The sequence below is a fragment of the Nuphar pumila genome, chromosome 15, assembly GCF_984573655.1.
Source record: "Nuphar pumila chromosome 15, dmNupPumi1.hap1.1, whole genome shotgun sequence".
Classification (NCBI taxonomy): Eukaryota; Viridiplantae; Streptophyta; class Magnoliopsida; order Nymphaeales; family Nymphaeaceae; genus Nuphar; species Nuphar pumila.
The window spans coordinates 71,404,415-71,425,094 of NC_143263.1; the positions used below are offsets into that span (position 1 = coordinate 71,404,415).

General features: G+C 37.3%; 1 protein-coding gene across 1 annotated transcript; it reads left to right on the top strand.

The window, feature by feature from the left end:
* Window positions 1–2,507: 2,507 nt before the first annotated feature.
* On the top strand, window positions 2,508–11,112 carry LOC149815559 (uncharacterized). The gene is made up of 6 exons (XM_089990572.1): window positions 2,508–2,766; window positions 2,922–3,010; window positions 3,210–3,492; window positions 3,667–3,812; window positions 4,077–4,374; window positions 10,967–11,112. The coding sequence occupies exons 1-6, from the start codon at window positions 2,508–2,510 to the stop codon at window positions 11,110–11,112; spliced, it is 1,221 nt and encodes a 406-aa protein (XP_089846698.1).
* The last annotated feature ends 9,568 nt before the right edge of the window (window positions 11,113–20,680 follow it).

Sequence of the window (20,680 nt, forward strand, 5' to 3'; positions counted from 1 at the left end):
ATACTCTCCCATGGGTAAGGAACTCATGGGATATATCTATGTACTTGGCATTGCAGGCTATGTTATTAGTGTCTGTGCATCAATACACTACAAGCCCGAATTGGCTATTTTTTACTAAATATAAAAATAGTAAAAATATTATTTTAAGATTATTTTAATGGTTTCAACACATGTCATGTTATGATTGACACATAATAACTTGTTTTATTATTTTTATGCCGATATAGAATGATATCGGCCAATACAGCTGAATCGATGGGCAAATGACTTAGGGCCGATACTGATACTGACAACATTGATTTTAGTAACTAGATCTTGGATCGTCCAGTGAGTAGTTTTTTTAGAGCTTCAAAAATTGACGAGTCAATGCATATGTGATGGCCGAGCTCTTAGTAGATACTCGACACAAGACCTTCACTTCATCAACCAAGGTTGGAAAAAAATTGGACCATGAAGCCAAGAAAGAGGCTCGGCACGACAACAAAGGTGAGACATCGACCCAACACCACTTCAACAAGAAGCATAATTACAAGAAGTACAACAATGACAACAAAGGGCGGGTCATGATTTGTTGGTTATGTGGCGATAGACATATCGCAAGGAAATGTTCAAAGTTTATCGTGAAGAACGACAAACAAGTCAATGTGGTACAAGCAGAGAGTAGTAATACCGAGGTCATAAAGCCTCGGATAGGGGCCATGCAGACCATGAATGCGGTCAGAAGCTGTGTAGTGAAAAGCATACCAGTCAGCAAAGAACTCATATATTTGGAAGTCATTGCAAATAAAAAGTCTACTACGACAATGGTAAACTTCGGGGCCACACATAACTTCATCTCGTGGGAAGGGGCGAAGCGGTTGGCCTTGAAGCTCGGGCCAAAGCAGAGGACCATCAAGACGGTGAACTTTGAGGCCAAGCCCATCGTTGGTGAAGCAAGGGATGTGGTTATCTAAATTGGTAGTTGGGCCGACAAAGCCAACTTCTCAGTGGTGTCATTGCATAATTTTTTGCATGATTTTGGGCATGGAGTTTTTTTGCAGTCAGAATGTAATGATGTTGCCGAAGGTGAACTCATTGACAATCATGGGGTCAAATTTTTCGTGCATTGTACAGTGCCTTACACTTGGAGGGAAGACTTCAATGTTGTCTGCTATGCAATTGAAGAAAGGTGTCAAGCGGGGAGAGCAGACATTCTTAATTACTATCCACACTGAAGAAGGGAAGGTTGAAGCAACAGTGCCACCGACCCTTGCTCCACTGTTGGCAGAGATTCAAGAAGTAATGCCCCTAAAACTATCAAATCATCTATCGTCGAGACGCGCGGTCGACCACAAGATTGAATTGACCGTGGGAGCAAAGCCCCTTGCCATGGTCTCCTATCGCATGTGACTGGCTAAATTGAAAGAGTTGTGCAGGTAGCTGGATAAGATGTTAAAAGTAGACATCGTTCATCCTTCAAAAGCACCCTTTAGTGCCCTTATGCTCTTTCAGGTAAAACATAATGGTTCCAAAAGGTTATGTGTAGATTACCGTGCACTGAACAAGGTCACAGTGAAGAACAAGTATCTGTTGCCATTGATAGCGGATTTGTTCTATCAGTTAGGCAATGTCCATGTCTTTTCGAAGCAAGATTTGTGATTAGATTTTTGGCATGTGAGGATTGCAGATGGTGACGAGCTAAAGATAACTTGTGTCACTTGCTATAGTGACTATGATTTTTTTATGATGCCATTCAGGTTGACTAATGCTCTGGCCACATTCATGACATTGATGAATAAGATTTTCTTTCCTTAGTTAGACAAGTTTGTGGTAGTCTATCTTGATGACATTATGATCTACAGCAGCAGCATGAAGATACATGTGGGACACTTGCGAACAGTGTTTCAGTTACTGAAGGAAAATGACCTCTATGTCAAGCGAGAAAAGTGTCTCTTCAGACAGAAGGAGATCAACTTCCTTGGTTACGTTTTGGGGCGTAGTTTGGTGCACATGGATGGACATAAGATAAAAGTCATTCAAGAATGGAGTCCACTAACCAAAGTGCTAGAGTTGTGGTCATTTCTTGGTTTGGCAAACTACTATCAACGATTCATCAGCAGAGCCAACTTTTCAGTGGTGACCTTGGACGATTTTTGGATGGTTTTAGGCATAGAGTTTCTTGGCAGCCAGAATGTAATGATGTTGTATAAGGTAAACTCATTGACAATCATGAGGTTGAATTTTTCATATACTGTGCAATGCCTTACTCTTGGAGGCAAGACTTCAATGTTGTCTGCTATGGAATTGAAGAAAGGGTGTCAAGCGGGGAGAGCAGACATTCTTAGTTGTTGTGCACACTGAACAAGGGAAGGTTGAAGCAACAGTGTCACCGACCCTTGCCACATTGTTGGCAGAGATTCAAGAAGTGATGCCCCCAAAACTGTCGAAGCGTCTGCCCCGAGACGTGAGGTTGACCAAAGGATTGAGTTGACCCGGAAGCAAATTCCCCTGCCATGGTCCCCTATCGCATGGGACATGTTGAATTGAAGGAGCTATGCAGACAATTGGACAAGATGTTAGAAGTAGGCATCGTTCATCCTTCAAAAGCACCCTTTGGCACTTTTCTGCTCTTTCAGGTGAAACATGGTGGTTCTAAAAGGTTATGTATGGATTATCTTGCACTAAACAAGGTCATGGTGAAGAACAAGTATTTTTTGCTATTGATAGCGGACTTGTTCGATCAGTTAAGTAGTGCTCGTATCTTTTTGAAGCTAGATTTGCGATCAGGTTATGATAGGTGAAGATTGTAGATTGTGATGAGCTAAAGACAACGTGTGTCACTCGCTATGGTGCCTATGAATTTTTGGTGATACCATTTGGGTTGACTAATGCTCCAGCCACATTCATGACATTGATGAACAAGATTTTCTACCCTTATTTAGACAAGTTTATGGTAGTCTATCTTGATGACATCATGATCTACAACAACAACATAGAGAAACATGTCATGCACTTGCAAACAGTGTTTCAGGTGCTAAAGAAGAATGACTTCTATGTCAAGAGAGAGAAGTATCGCTTCGGACAGAAAGAGAGCAACTTCTTTTTCCACATTGTGGGGCGTGATTTGTTGCGCATAGACGAGCAGAAGATAAGAGACATTCAGGAATAGAGTCCGCAACCAAAGTGTCAGAGTTGCGATCATTCTTTGGTTTGGCAAACTACTATCGAAGGTTCATCAAGGCTACTCTCTCATTGTTGAGCTCCTCATGGATTTGTTGAAGAAGAATCGGGTATGGATCTGGATAGAAGCCTGCCAAGATGCCTTCGATGGCTTGAAAAAAGCCTTGGTGAGAGAACCTGTGTTGTGGTTGTCGGACCACACAAGACCCTTTGAAGTCCATACAAATACTTTAGACTTCGCCATTGGTGGAGTTATCATGCAGAAGGGACATTTGTTTGCTTACAAGAGTCAGAAATTAAAGGATGTAGAGAGGCGCTATACTATGCACGAACGTGAGATGACGTCCATCGTGCACTATCTCAGGACATAGCAGCACTACCTTCTGGGTGCCCAGTTTGTCGTCAAGATGGACAATGTTGTCATGAGCTATTTTTAGATATAGAAGAAGTTGATGCCTAAACAAGCTCGATGATAAATGTTCCTGACTGAGTTTAACTTTGCTTTAGAGTATAAGGTGAGGAAGACCAATGTGGTTACTGATGCTCTGAGTCGTAAGGCTGAACTGACGGCTACATGGGCAGAGCCTTTGAAAGTTCACTTAGAGGGTGCATTGCTGGACTGTATCTACGAAAGTATGCATCAGGACACAATGGTGCAACACCTTGTCTCTCTAGCACAAGCGGGAAAGACTCAACGATTTTGGCTACGGGACGACCTCCTCATGACAAAAGGGAGACGCGTCTTCATACCGTGGTGGAGAAGCCTGTGTCGTGAACTACTTAAGGAGTGTCAAGATATACTATAGGCCAGTCATTCAGGACAGAAGCAGACCTTAGCACTCCTTGAGCGCGGTTACTATTGGCCGCAAATGAGAGATGATATGGAGAGGTATATGTGAACTTTTCTCGTCTGTCAGCAAGACAAGAGGACCAACCAGAAGATTACTGGCCTCCTTGAGCCTCTACCTATTCTAGAAAGTTCTTGGGAGAGCATTTCTATAGACTTCATTGTTAGTCTGCCAAAGGTAAATGACTTCAGCTCCATCATTGTGGTGGTGGATCATTTCTCTAAGTACGCCACCTTCATCCCAGCTTTGAAAGAGTACCCTGCAGAGAAGACTGCAAAGTTGTTCGTCAAGCATATTGTGAATCACTGGGATGTATCAAGAAGCATTGTGAGCGATCGTGTTGCTCGCTTCATGAGCAAATTTGGGCGTAAAGTGTTTTCGTTACTCGGCTATGATCTGCTATTTTCAACAAGTTTTCACCCACAGACGGATGGGCAGACAGAGCGCATCAATGGACTGTTGGAGCAGTACCTGAGGCACTTTGTTAGTGCCAACTAGAAAGATTGGGTGAAGCTCTTCGACATAGCCCAACTCTGCTATAATTTTCAGAAGAGTGAGTCTTCATGCTACAACCCGTTCGAGATAGCCACAGGGCAGCAACCACTAAATCTGCATACTCTAGCCACATAGAAGAAGGAAAGGCCATCCTTTGCCTAATAGTTTGTTCGAGACAGACATAAGAAGACTGAGTTGGCAAAGACATTTCTACATAATGCAACTAAGAGGATGAAGAAGTGGACGAACAAGCATCATCGACTTGTCGAGTTCTGTGTTGGGGACCAAGTGTTGGTGAAGCTTTATCCTGATCGCACAAGCATCTTTCATGGATGGCACCGCAGATTGATCAGAAAGTATGAGGGACCATTCACCATCACCAAGAGAGTGTGCAAGCTGGCATACAAGCTGAACCTGCCCCCAGACTTCAAGGTGCACCCGGTGTTCCATGTGTGCAACCTAAAATAGTTCTATGCGGACGAGAAAGATCCATAACGTAGCATGCCACAACGCACTCCTATCTTGCAGAGGGCCCCGACAACACAATGGGCCGAGAATCGTCTCAACAAGATCCTTCCTCATAAGGTCAACTACTTGGGCAAATTTAATAAGTATTTTTTGCAGTGGGAGAAGACAACGGAACCGATGTGAGAGCCAGCATTTCGAATGAAGAGCCGCTATCCAGATGAAGTCAGGGCTTACCATGAAACAGATGGCATCGAAGGCGGCACATGATTTGAAGAGAGAGCATGTTTCCTTGTAACCTACTTTCTACAGTTGTGTCCAATGTCTATTTTGCTTTGGTTGAGTCATGATGTAAGTGTTGAGTCACTTATAAGTTTCTTTGGGCCACCCTTGTATTTTGGTTCAGGTTGATCAATACTCTGATGTGTTAACCCATAGATCTGAATTGTAATGTGCCTACGGGCAAAATACGGAATGAATGCAAATGCATTGAGCTTTCTTTGTTCACTCACAATGTGATTACCTTCAAGTGATTGTAATTTTTTTTCTCTCTTCTCTTTCGCTCTCTTGCACTCTTTATACTCAAAGCTTCCGCAATGGCAAACGAGCGACCAAAAAGGCTTGCAACGGTAAGAAAAGACCATCGTGCCACACTGGCTTATTGAAGAAATAGGCTCGTGATAGTGTACACCAGAGCAAAATAAATGGTATTATGAATTTATTTGTATGGTAAAAAATTAATTATAAAGTTCTAACACTTTATTAACCATTGATTTTTACAGCTCTTAAAAATACTTTTAACTTATCTTAATCACATGATTTAAAATTTTAATCCATGTAGATCGTATCTATCAGAATCTTTTAACTATCCAATCATGTGATTGGACGATTTAAGATGAGGACATAAAGGGGCATTATACATATTACATATACAGAAAGGGAATTATTTTGCTCCCTTTTTTATTAGGTCGCCTTTGGTACCTTCTAAAAATTATAGTTTTCTGAATAGCCAGAAGTGTTTATCATTACTTCTTTTTTAAAAAAACATAATTTCTTTCAAATTGAAGTGACTTAAAAATTAAAATATTTTATCATGAAATTTAGTACAATGTCAACTTTTTTTTATTTCTTTAAAATATTTAATTGAACATAAAAATGCTCAATCAGATACGTGTTGCAGTAAACAAAGATAAACACATTTAACGATTTTGGATCAAACATAAAACACCTAAAACTATAACGCCTAGTGGGGCTGATTTCAGGCTTTAGTGGTGGTCGTGAACGGACGCTAAAAGTGTTTTTTTTTTGTTAAATGTGCGCCCTCCACTGAGTATGCACAATCAGCGGATGGCGTGCATCCGCTAACAATGGACGACTTATGTCATCCAATGTTACACCCTATATATATATATATATATATATATATATAATGAGCAAAATCCTGGACGGCTTAACGTTGAACACCACTTATTCATTATTTTTTTGCATTTTTGGATCTTTAGATCCGTCAAGAACTGCTGTTAAAGGTTGTTTTGTGTAAAATCACATGTTATCAGCAGCAGGTGCACGTCCAATGACAGTGGAAGACATAAGTCATCTACTCTTACGCCTTACTATATATAGTAGTAGAATTGGAAACATGAGAACTATGTGAACCATGATTTTCATAGATTTTTTTCTTTTTTCTTTAATCTGATCGTACAATCTAAATGCTTGGTTTTATAAGAACCTGCTCTTGAATCATCCAAATTGAAGCATAAATGAGATTTTTTAAGCCTTTAAAATCAATGACTCATAATATTCAAGCATTCAAAATTCACATTTTTCATCAAGAATACACGATTCAATGATTGATTCTTAACAGATTCACCATGCCAAGCACATCCACGTGATTGGGTTCACAAAAGAAAAGTAATGAAAATGCCTATATTTTTAGTTCTCATATTTTAGTTTCTTATTCTTCTGTTCTCATATTGTACCGACTCTCCCTACAGAGAGAGAGAGAGAGAGAGAGAGAACACGGTCCACATTTTTCTATGACTTCACATCACAAACGCAAAGTCTAAATCTCCAATGCCTCTGCAATCTCCGGATGGTCACTATCCTCAAGCCACGTTTGGTAATTAAATTGAAGAGGTAGTTAAGAAGCAGTGCAGGATTCGTGGAAAATGAATATTGTTCACATGATCAAATTATAGATATTACAAGTCAAATCAATAAGGAGCTATGTTATCAAGAAAAAAAAATCATATGAGCTTGTCATTTTCTCTTCAAAAATATTAATATTTCCAATGGGAAAGAAACACCCCAAAAGTTTCCATCTTCCTGCCACACTAAGTTATGGATTGTGGGTCTTTTCTTGGCTACTGTATTGCCACGTGTCCCATACTTTACTATGGATTGGATGCATGGTGTCATGTCATCATCCAAGTATGCTACACTAAGTTATGGGTTTTAATCTCTAGAAGGCCTGCTGCACCTCTGGCACCCGCCCTCTCATCATAGAGTTGCATACCACCTGGGTTCGAGCCGAACTTGGGCTGGCCCAGCTCAGTTGGTTTAGAAAAACTGGTTGTTCAAGTTCGGCTCAAGCTGAACACCTTTAGTTTAAAAACTTTTTGGAACTTTTGAAATCCTAGCCAGTAAAAATACCTTTTATAAACAATTGATGAATGTTTTGATTAAAACCCACACCACTTTCATGGGTGACCAACCACTTACCCATTTAGGCAAGACCTCTCTTTGTGCACATGTCGATAATACATATATGAGCCGAGCTTAATCGGGTTTGTCAGGCTTATCCAAGCTGGATTGTTTGTTCAAGCTCACTTGTTTATGCATACCGAGCCTAAGCCCTTGTTTAAGCTCAGCTCATTTATTTTTTCGGATGAGTTCAAGCTGATCCTAAATGGGTCAAGCCTGAGGTAGCTTGGCATAATGCCCTACCTAATAATGTGGACGACCCCTGCGGGGCTGACAAACTTCTTGGTCATCATTGTATAGGGATTTCTTGCCTGCAGATTGGCTGTCTATAATCAGTGTCTAGTTTTCCAAATCCTTGATTCAGCATTATTATTGAATGTCTTCAATAGAACCACTAACAGAATTTCAAGGTTGAGATCTAAGGCCTTCACATAAACTCCCCATGAATGACTCGCTAGACCTATATACAACGTGCATGCTTCAAGTATATATCTCTATAATCATATTATACAATTTAAACAATGCATTTCCCAAGACTAAAAATCGAAATATTCAGTTTTTTGACTCCTTAACTCGATTAAGCTCCAAGCTCATTTTTGCATAACCAGCAACTGGTCTACACATCAGTTTCTCTGCTTCTTTTAGCATCCTTGTTCATTTTCAAATATATATATATATATATATTTAAATAATTCAAACACTTTTTCTTTTAGAAGGAAAATTTTATTCATATAAATAGCATTACTACATCATTGTATACTACATTCACAGTTCCCATACACCGGTCAACAATGTAAATCATATTAACAGCAGCACAGCAACTTAACCATTGCTGCATTTTTTCCCTGATCCAGTTTATTGGCTTCTTTTGTTTCTCTGCATATCATGCTGCGGACCTTCTGTATGCTTGAGACAGACAGATTTATCTCCATGTGACCAGCACCCAGAACCTCCATTTGAAGTCTCCCCGGCCAGCCCCCACGCCCCTTGGATGAGTTAGGAGCAGGTCACGCGGGCAACGGTAGTGGGTTGTTGGGACCTATTTCCAATATTTGTCTTGATTGGCAAAGATGATGGACTTTCACATCTTTGACGCTTATGGTATGGACATTTACACTATAATGGGCTGAAAATACTAAGAACCCAAAACATGGTTTTGGAGTTGCCTAGTGTAATATTCAATGATGGTGTTTGTGAAGGGTGTGTATATGAGAAGCAACATCGTTTGTCGTTTCCCATCGGAAAGGCGTGGAGAGCCAAAAAGCCTCTTGAGTTAGTTCATGCAGACCTTTGTGGGCTCATGAACACTCCATCCTTAAACAATAGTAGATATTTTTATTGCTTACTGAGGATTTTACTCGCATGAGTTGAGTATTTTTTCTTTCTAAAAAATTAGACGCACTTCAAAAAATTTGGGAGTTTAAAGTTTTTGCAGAAAAGGATAGTGAGCATGTCATAAAGTATCTACATACAGATAGAGGGAGAGAATTTCTATCTAATGATTTTGAACATTTTTGTAAGAAGAATGGAATTCGTAGGTAGCTAACAGTAAGAAAAACACCAGAGCAAAATGGTGTAGCTGAGCAGAAAAACCGTACAATCATAGAAATGGCCAGGAGCATGTTCAGTAAAAAAACAACTCTCGAACGAATTTTAGGCTGAAGTAGTCAACACAACAGTATACTTACTCAATATATCTCCAACAAAAGTTGTGCATAACATGACTCCATATGAGGCATGGTGGCAATGAAAGCCAAATGTGAGTAATTTAAGAATTTTTGGTTGTGTTTCTTATTCCTTGATCGATTAGTGATTGTAACAAGATGGATAAGAAAAGTGAGAAATGTATTTTTGTTGGTTATAGTGACACAACCAAGGGATATCGATTGTATAATCTAACAACTAAGAGTGTAATTATTCATGATGATGTTATTTTTTATGAATTAAGCTCTTAGAATTGGAATCAAGATGCAGATAGGTCAAATATGGGAGGCATTTCCCTTGTGTCTGATAAGACATTGGAAGCTTCAAGAAATTCAATTGTAAAGACCAAGTTGGTGAAAGAGGCGATAATATCAGAAGCTTCAATAAGCATCTCTCAAGACAATGGTGGTACCGAGGACACATATACACCACCTAGAAAGGTAAGATTCATAAAAGAAATTTATGAATCTTGTACATTTTCTCTGTTAATTGAAGAACCTATGTGCTACAAGGATGCTAGTGGGAAACAAGAATGGGTAAGATCCATGGAAGAAGAAATGGTAGCCAGTGAAAAAATGATACTTGGGAACTTGTAGATTTACCCATAGGTCAAAATGCTATTGGTGTGAAATGGGTTTACAAGGTTAAATGTAATGCTGATAGGAGTGTGCAAAAATACAATGTAAGGTTAGTTGTTAAGGGGTATGCGCAAGAATTTGGAGTAGATTTTTCAGAAACTTTTTATCCTGTTGCACATTTTGAAATTGTTAGAATTATTTTGGCATTAGCAGCTCATATAAAATGGTCAGTTTTTCAATTTGATATAAAGTTTGCATTTTTGAATGGGTTCTTGGAAGAAGAGATCTATGTTTGCCAGCCATAGGGATTTGTTGTTAAAGGTAAGGAAAAAAAGGTGTACATGTTGAAAAAGGTGCTTTATGGCCTTAAACAAGCACCGTGAGCCTGGTATGGGAGATTGGACTCATACCTAATGCAAAGAGGATTTCACAGAAGTGAGAGTGAGCACACTTTGTATGTAAAAGGAACAGGTACTAAATTTCTTATAGTTTGTGTTTATGTAGATCACATAATTTATACAGGCTCGTTGAGTACACTTTCTGAAGAATTTAAAGTAAACATGATGCAAGAATTTGAAATGTTAGATCTAGGGTTGTTACATTATTTTCTTGGACTTCAAGTTCAACAAAGTGTTGATGGTATTTTTATTTCTCAAGAAAAGTATGCTTTAGACTTACTTGAGAAATTTAATATGGTGTCATGCATGCCATGTTCCACTCCCATGAATACTAATGAGAAATTATCGGTACACGATGGTACTATGAAGGCTGATGAACAGTTGCATAGAAGCTTTGTTGGAAGGCTAATGTATCTTACCCAGACACGTCAAGATATCATTTTTCTTGTCAGCCTAATCTCAAGGTTTATACAGTGTCCCACGATACATCATCTTGGAGCGGCAAAGCGGATCCTTTATTATGTTCGAGCAACAACTAATTATGGGATTTGGTACCAATTAATTCATGATTTCAAATTAATTGGCTTTTCTGATAGTGATTGGGTTGGTTTTGTAGATGATAGGAAAAGCATGAGTGGATCCATCTTTAATCTTGGATCAGGAATTGTGTCATGGATGTCAAAGAAGCAAGCAACAGTGGCACTTTCATCCTCAGAAGCAGAGTATGTTGTTGTGAATGCATCCATATGTCAAGCTATTTGAATAAGAAGAATTTTGGTGGACTTGCATCATGAATAGGCAAATACAACAGAACTCTATTGTGACAACCAAGCAACCATTGCCATGACAAATAACCTTGTGTTCCATGGGCGAACTAAGCATATTGAGTTGTGTCATCATTTTATCAGACAGGCTATCGTCGATGGAGCTGTAGCAATGAAATATTGCTCTACAAATGATAAAATTATAGATGGATTTACAAAAGCACTCAACTATTCAAAGTTTGTGAAATTCAGATCCACTTTAGGTGTATCGAGTTTTGCATCAAGGGGGAGTGATAGAGTTTGATGCAAAAAGGGGGTTACATGAATGTATAATCGTAAGTAGTGGGTTAGTGGGTGTGTGTGAGAGTAGTTTATAAACCACGTGTAATGTGGTTCCTAAACTTAAGGAGTCGATTTTCTGTGAGTTACAAGAGTCATGCATTAGTGGGGTAGTGGCTCCTAATGAGAAGGAGCAGTTATGAGTCTGCTTTTTATCTCTATATAATGGTCCTATAGCCTGTACGTTTTAATTTTAAGTTTTTACCTTGTGTTAAACAGTTTCAGTATTAACGTCTCCCATTGTTAGATTATCTTTTATAGTGTGTATGCTGCATGTTTCACGATATTTTCAATAACAATTAAGGGTTCAGGCTCTCTTCTTTACCCTCAAAACAGCATGAGCCCCACGTGCTTATTGAACGTGGTGAATAAGTTGGGTAGTCTTTTTACATTTTAAGAATTGAATATCCTCAAAAATCATAGAGGAAACTACTACTTTTTCTCTATGGATATTTTTATTGAATCGCCTAGTAGAATTAGTGTCAATGGAGGTCTGGATCTAGAGAATGGGCTGAATAATAAAAAAGTAATGTCCAAGGGAGATGAACATAAAAGGAAGAAGGTTTTAAAAGTTCAAGCTACTTTCTACTCTAAGAAGACTCCAACTACATTGTTGCCTAAGAACTCTAAGGCCATAGAAGACCTCTTAAAGGCTAAGAAACTTATGAAGATAAAAAGTCTAAATTTATGTGTTTAAAGGGTCCTTGTAAATCTATAGAAACCTTCTCAAAGCAAGAGTTTCCTTATTATACTTTGGTTTCAGGCTGATCTATAAATAATAATGAGTTCCTCCCTCACAAGTTAAGAGAGAGAGAGAGAGAGAGTTCATTTATGGGCATAGGTCTTAAGAACCAAACCACATAAATGGTCTTGTGTGGCTACCGATTTTCTGTTCTTATCGCTCTGAGTGATTATCGATATTCTGCTCTCATCGCCTCGTAAGGTTATTGATTTTATATTCATGTAAACATCACCTATTTTGGTTGTTAATATTCTATTCTCATCGCCCTGTGTGGTTATCGATTTTTATTCTCGTGTGAACATCAAAATCGTTTATTTATCAATGGATAAATTCTCCATGCTTTTTTTATTCACGTAACACACACCCAAGGCATGTTTGCTTTGGTCACAAGTGGGATGAACAATCACAACTGAAAAAGTAGAGTGTGATTGTTGGTCACAAGGTCAATCCTGTGACCAACTTTTATAAGATTCAAGGCAAAAACAATTATAGGTAGCAATCACAATCACAATTGTACTTTTCTCATGTTTTATTAACCTTGAGAATGTGTTGTAATTGTGATTTGGACAAGAATCATGTGGCATTACAAACATGCTCTCGTTAATGAAGAGGGCACTCTCAAACCCATGGTTTAAAATTTAAAACCTGAAAGAACCACCACCCTATACATGCATTATATATTTCTTTTATGTTTTTTGTGTATTATATGTAATTTTTAATATTTTTATATTGGCCAACAATTTCTTGAGATGTTTTTTAGAAAAACTAATAAAATTTTAGTGATTGTATGGATGATGCCTAAAACCAGGTTATTAACATGGTTTTACGTGTCCAACTAGGTTTATAGCCTAAACCTGGTTTTATGCACAAGTTGGGTGCACGGAGCCAAGTGTGTAAAAACTCGGGTTGCCTATTTTTCTACTTACCCCGGTTTATGAATCCTAGTTTATCATGTGTGTGTGTGTGTGTGCGGTGGGGGTGGGGGGATGTGATGTGTGGTTGTTGAGACCCCTCAAAATTTCCCAATTCCAAACCTCAATAATGGCCACCACAATCTAGCTAGTTATGGTAGGTTGTTCTGGCCGAAAATCGTTGAAATTATAAGTTTTTATTTTTTTCAAACTTAGAGGCATTCCTAGCCAGCCACAGGTTAAAAAATGAGAGGGTGTTGTGTGTTCTCCCCCAAAGATGTACAGTCTGCTATAGTGTGTGTTCGGGGGTCCGAATGAGCACCACATATATAAGCACATGGGGCTCGTATTCCCATGTGTGTCAGCATCACTTAGCATCAGAGTATGGTACTGTTGCAAAGACTTAAGTACCCTTTCTTGCTATTCTAGCCATGAAACGACGGTTCGAGAAAAAAACAAAAATGTCCTCCATTCAAAAAAAGGGAAAGGATAGTTTGAGAAAATGACAAAAATGTCCTGCATCCAGAAAGTCGAGGATGATGTTAATTCTTTAAAGTCCAAATGTTCTGTTTTGCACCATCTGCTATAACAGGAGCTCCCTTTGACGACGCACCCTTTGTCGTTGTCTGCTGCCACCGGAGCAGCCTTTGCCGTCATCTCGAGTCTAGGTTTCCGCCTTGGTTTTTAGCTTGTGTTACAACACATTGTCGCCTTCTAGTTCTTGCCTTCTCACCTTCAGCTGCATGATTTATGAAATTTGATGGCATTCTTTTTTGTAAACTTGAATTCTTTTCTAACTTTTTTGTTTTTCTTGTAGGTCTTTTTCTAAGAAGGATATTAGAATTGTTATAGAAAGTGGACCACCTTTGTTGTTTGAGAATATTGTAAACTCAGTCGGTTGTATCCGTGCTTTTTTAGAGAATGGAGAAAATGTAAGTCTGTGAAGGCTGTTTTCTAATGCAGTTTTTGGTTCAATGTGATTAAACTTGCTATCAATATGATGATATTTAATGACATGAGGATGGAGGAAAACTATATTCCTAGACACAACTGTTACATCTCTCTCTCTCTCTCTCTCTCTCTCTCTATATATATATATATATATATATATATATATATATATATATATATATATATATATATATATATATATATATATATATATATATAGAGAGAGAGAGAGAGAGAGAGAGAGCGAGAGAGAGAGAGAGAGAGAGTAATGGGTACATGCTAAATGGGTTTTTCTGCTCTTTCGGTGTTTTTTGCGCAGTTCCGACCCCATAAATGTGTTTGGCATGGTCGATTTACGAGGAATCCACACCTGAATCATGTCTTTTTGATGAAAAAAATGATATTTGGAGCCTAAAAAATTTATAAAGATTTTGGACCATTGATTTTTCGAACGTTATAAAAACCCACCCATGTGTTGGAATCGAACACTTCAAGATTTGATCCCTATAAAATCAAGTACATAGATCACATCTGTACTGTAAGAATTTAAAAATAAAATGCAAAAAACCCCTGAAAAACTCATTTAACATGTTTCATTTAGCATATTTCATTTAGCATGTACCCATTACTCTCTCTATATATACTCGCTATAATGTTGGGAAAGGAATTTCATGCTAATGAATGCTAAATATTAAAATTATTTATAATAACAAGTGTTAAATATCTTACAACGACTGTTACTAAGAATGCTAACGATTACAACAACTTACACTAACGAAAGTTAAATGCTCAAGGATAACAATTTGTACCAAGGAATACAAAGTCTTATAATGATCATTACTTAAGAATGCTTACACTAATGAAAGTTAAATACTAAAGCAATAATTATTTGTACTAAGGAATACAAAATCTTGCAACAATCATTACTTAAGAATGCATATGATTATAATGATTTACAGTACATAAAGTTAAATGTTAAAGCGATAATGATTTGTACTAAGAAATACAAAATCCTGCAACGATTATTACTTATGAATGCAAATGATTACAACGATTTATAGTACTGAAAGTTAAACGCTAAAGCGATAACAATTTATACTAAGGAATACAAAATCCTGCAATGAAAATCTCATTGTGTAAATCGCGATGGAAAGTATTGTTCCCTAGGACAAAGCTTGTGAAGGAAAATCGCAATAGGATATTCTAACAGATATGGTTCGATTATTTGATGAGTTTAGGTGAGATGTCTCACAGCCTCAACAACAACCTCTTGGTGCTCATTCTCCCCATCTCCATACGGTCTCCACACAACCTGTACAGTGGAGATTATAGTTTAGGTATAGACAATTATTCATGCTAATGTATGCTAAATATTAAAATTATTTATAATAACGAGTGTTCAATATCTTACAACGACTGTTACTAAGAATGCTAACGATTACAACGACTTACACTAACGAAAGTTAAATGCTCAAGGATAACGATTTGTACTAAGGAATACAAAGTCCTACAATGATCATTACTTAAGAATGCAAACAATTAAAATGATTTACACTAATGAAAGTTAAATACTAAAGCAATAATTATTTGTACTAAGGAATACAAAATCTTGCAACAATCATTACTTAAGAATGCAAACGATTACAATGATTTACAATACATAAAGTTAAATGTTAAAGCGATAATGATTTGTACTAAGGAATACAAAATCCTGCAACGATTATTACTTATGAATGCAAATGATTACAACGATTTATAGTACTAAAAGTTAAATGCTAAAGCGATAACAATTTATACTAAGGAATAAAAAATCTTGCAATGAAAATCTCATTGTGTAAATCGCGATGGAACTATCGTTCCCTAGGACAAAGCTTGTGAAGGAAATTTGCAATAGGATATTCAAACATATTTGGTTCAATTGTTTGATGGGTTTAGGTGGGATGATTGTACAGATCGTGATAAAAAACCTTCTATAAAAAATAAATTATGATCTCTTATATATAATTGGTTGCAAGGCAATCACAATCTCTTATAAATAACAAATAAGATCACTTTTATTTATGAAGGTCGAAAATTACAATGATCTGTTCAGTGGCACTTGTGTGTTACACTTATTAAAAAAAGAATTAAATAATTAAAGAATGTCACATAACAAAAAATAATTATAGAATTACAACAAAGAATTATAGAATTATAATAAATAATTATCGGAATAAAAAGAATCGTTATCGTTTATTCAGTGGCACTTGATGACTCAGATGGACAATGATGACATACAAATCGTCTCTTTCTTTTTCTTGGTGGACTCTTTATCCCGGTGGCCTCTTGGTTCCCTCGATCTTATAATAAACACTGATCATCATCTCTACCAGCGACCACATTTGTCTCCCCAAATTGATCACCTCATTCTGTAAGTCCTTATTCTCCCTCTTCAACATCTCGAACCTTATTCTAGAGACTACCTTCTTTTTTGTGAGTTATGTTCACTCCTCATCGTATATTGTTACTGAGGTAATCGTTGTTGTAGCCGGAGGGAGACGATGAAAATGTTTTCTATTCTAGAATGTGACATGATGGGGGACATGAGGGAGGCATGAGTTCCCAGTATTCTCAATCTTCAGATTTCGATGCATGGGTTCCCAATATTTTTTAAAATAGTTGGGATCATATTGTCATTCTTTATAATCATACGCTATGGCACGAACACCTCCTTTGTTCTAGCTATCTAATTGTTTCCTGTAGCGTTCGTGCCAATTCATGTTCCTTGCCCCATCACTATTCATCTTCCTTCTCACTTCCACAGACTTCTTTGGGATAGACTATCCTAAGCCAGATTGTAGGAGAACTCGACTACCATGCTGCAACTCGGCTTCATAATTGCTAAACAACCAAATATCGTGGTCAGATAGTCTCGCACCCTCAGTAACAAGCTCTTGGTCCTCGTCCTCCTCATCTCCATACGGTCTCCACACAACTTGTACATTGGAGATTATGGTTTAGGTATAGACAATTATTCATGTTAATGAATGCTAAATATTAAAATTATTTATAATAACGAGTGCTAAATATATTACAATGATTGTTACTAAGAATACTAATGATTACAATGACTTACACTAAAGAAAGTTAAATGCTCAAGGGATAACGATTTGTACTAAGAAATATAAAATCCTGCAATGATCATTACTTACGAATGCAAACAATTACAACGATTTACAGTATTGAATTTTAAATGCTTAAGCGATAATGATTTATACTAAGGAATACAAAATCCTACAAAGATCATTACTTAAGAATGCAAACGATTACAACAATTTACAGTACTGAAAGTCAAATGCTAAAGCGATAACGATTTATACTAATTAAGACAAAATCCTATAGCAATGATTACTTAAGAATGCTAAACATTTCAACAATTTATACTAATGAATGATAAATGTTGAACTGATTGTAAACGATTTTAAACTATTTACCTCATTTAATTGCAGACCATCTAAAATGAACTTAGCATTATCATCCTAGACATTCATTCTAGCCCACCGACCGATCTTTGGAAAACCACAAATCGCAGGGCCACACTGAGGACGCAACGCGACAATATGCTCCCATGCCCAGACCTATAAAAACAATATATTAGTAACACTATAAACTTCAGCAAGCTTAGTCTACAAGTACTAAATATGTAATAAACAAATACCTGAACAAATGGCCAAAAACCTCTGACGGTTTTCGTACCCTTACTCGCACGGTAAAGTTGAATGTACAAGTGTGCGAGCATAGCACCACCCCATGCCCAGTTGTTGACTTCATCTAAGTCTTCCAGGAACTACAACCACAAGTAACTTATTCTCGGACCAGAACAATCAGAAAATAAAGTTAAAAAAAAGAAGAAGGAAGTCACACAACTCTTGGTCAGCTCTTTCAGATGCACATATCGCGGACCGACCTTTCTATTTATTAGAAAAAGAAGAAACGTTCATCAATGTGGATTTTCTTCCACCAGAAATACATTGACTCCAGTCGTCTATCGACATTCCTAGAAGGGTCGTGCACTTTTCCTTTGCGTTATAGTTTGAATCCTATAATAGGACAACACATCTATGGCACTTAAGACCAGTAATTTGTGTCACATCTTCTAAGGTCATAGTGATGTCAAAAGAATCAAATTGAAATGTGTTCGTCTGATGATTCCACTTATTTACCAGGTGGGTCATGGTGTTCTAGCACGTATCAAAATAATGCTGGTCTAGAAGGCCACCGAAGTGCATATTTTGTAATTGATCCTTCTGATATGCACTCAACTGACCATACCACGACAGAACTATAGGCCACTGACACCACCCTCCGAGCTTTTCACCTGGTGCTCTACTTCTCTTCTGACCTCCGTGTAACACAAAATAGCATATTATTCGTATCAATTGTAAATTAGTCTCATTTATACTTATACACGTTATTGTACACAGTAATTGCTATACATAGTAATCGCTATAACAATAATCACTATATATAGTAATATCGTTCACAGTAAATCATACATAGTAATCGCTATCACAATAATCACTATCACATTAATCGCTATACATAGTAATCGTTATCACAATAGTACCAATCATAGTAAATTGTGACAAACATGATCGATTTACGTACCTTGGTCACACTTTTCTCCTCTTCATCCCCTCCCTTCATCCTCTGCCTTTTTTGTTTCTCTGCCTCCTCCCTCTACTTTTCTACTCCTTCCTTCCTTCGCCTCCCTCTTCTGCTTGTTAATTTCTTCATTTCTTTCCCTTTCCTCTTCTTCATCATCCTGCTTCTTCCTTTCTCTTTCCTTCTCTTCCTCCTCCTGCTTTTTCCTTTCCCTTTTTTTTTCTTCCTCCTTCTTTTTCCTTTCCCTTTCCTTCTCTTCCTCCTCTAGCTTTTTCCTTTCTCTTTACTTATCTTCCTTATCCTCCTTCTCCTTCCTTTGCCTTTCCTTCTCTTCCTCTTCCTCCTTCTCCTTCATTTGCCTTTCCTTCTCTTCCTCATCCAAATTCTTCTTCCTTTGCCTTTCCTCTTCTATCTTCATCATTTGCCTTTCATTCTCTTTCTCCTCCTTCTTCTTCTTCAATAGATTTTCCCTCTCCCTCTCCCTCTCCTCCTCCTCCTCCTACTCCTTATTTTTTTTTGTCTTTCCCTCTCCTTTGCCTCCTTCTTCATTTGCCTTATCCTTCTTTGCTTTTCAAAATATTCCTGCTTCAGCATTTGACTTTCCTTCTCTTCCTACTCCTTCTTCTTCAATTGCCTTTTCCTCTCCTTTTCCTTCTCCTCCTCCTTATTCTTTTTTTGCCTTTCTCTCTCCTCCTTTCTTTGCTTTTCATTCTCCTCTTTCTTCTTTTGCCTTTCCCTCTCCTCTGCCTTCTTCCTTTGTCTTTGCTTTTCATTCTCCTCCTTCTTCTTTCTTTGCTTTTCCTTCTCTTCGTCTACCTTCTTCTTATTCATCTTTAGTTTTTCCTCATTCTTCCTTTGCTCTTCAGCCTTAATATCTGATGGATAATCCTCCGCGTAATACAATTCCAACGCTTTATCCCTGTCTTTATCATTCTCAATCTTCATTATATTTTAGTACCTTTCATAACACTCATATAGATGCGACTAGCGGATAACTTCTCTAATAGTCATCTCATAGAACGACGGGGGATTTCTTATCTGACGAGCTTTAGACATTGCTAACTTGCACAACACATAAATTTAACTGCATCATTATATGTTACAACCGCTTCCCCAAGTATATAATAATACAAATTATCCCATTCATTAAACAATCACCAACATTACAAATCGTCACAATATTTGACTTCATAAGTAAACATCATTGTAAGATTTAACAAACATAAGTAAACATCATTCGAAACTTTTGATCCACATTCGGTGATTTCAACTCTGTTTCAAAACCATTTTCAGTCTTTATTTCAACTTTTTCAAAACCCTGGTGTGGGGCCCACACAGTTGGTGTCATATCTGGAAGAGATTCAATTCATTTAGGACTCCAGTTAATTTAGAACTTCGGTTTTATTTTCAAACTTTCTTTCAATTTTTTTTTAAAAACCCTTTATTTCAAAAACTGGATTTTCAAATCAGTTTTCAACATTCTTCAAGTGGGGCCCACCCTGTAGGGGTGCAAAACCCTAAATTTCAATTTTATTTTATTTTACATCCTTCGTATTTCAAAAATACAAAAAAAAATATATTAGCTAGTTTAGATGTCCTTTTGAAGTTTCTGAAGAAAAATCATTTTTAACACCTTTATCTTTAAAATTTTAAAATCGTTTTCTGAAAAATAAGTGGGGCCCATAGTGAGTGGCTCCATATTTGAATTTTTTTTGGTTAGTTTAGGATTAGTCAGTGTCCTAATTAGGTTAGGGGTTTGAAAAATCAAAATTGATTTCAAAATATAACCTTTATTTTTGCTTTTTAAAACCTACTTGTAATTAGAGTTTTTAAAACCAAATGTGAGCCCATAGAGGATGGCACCGCATTTGAGGCTTATTTTACACAATTAGGACTCAATTAGGAAAGCAATTAGGGTTCTAATTAGGTTGGGAGACTTTAGAAAAATTGCCTCCCATATGGCTTATCCAAAAGCATTA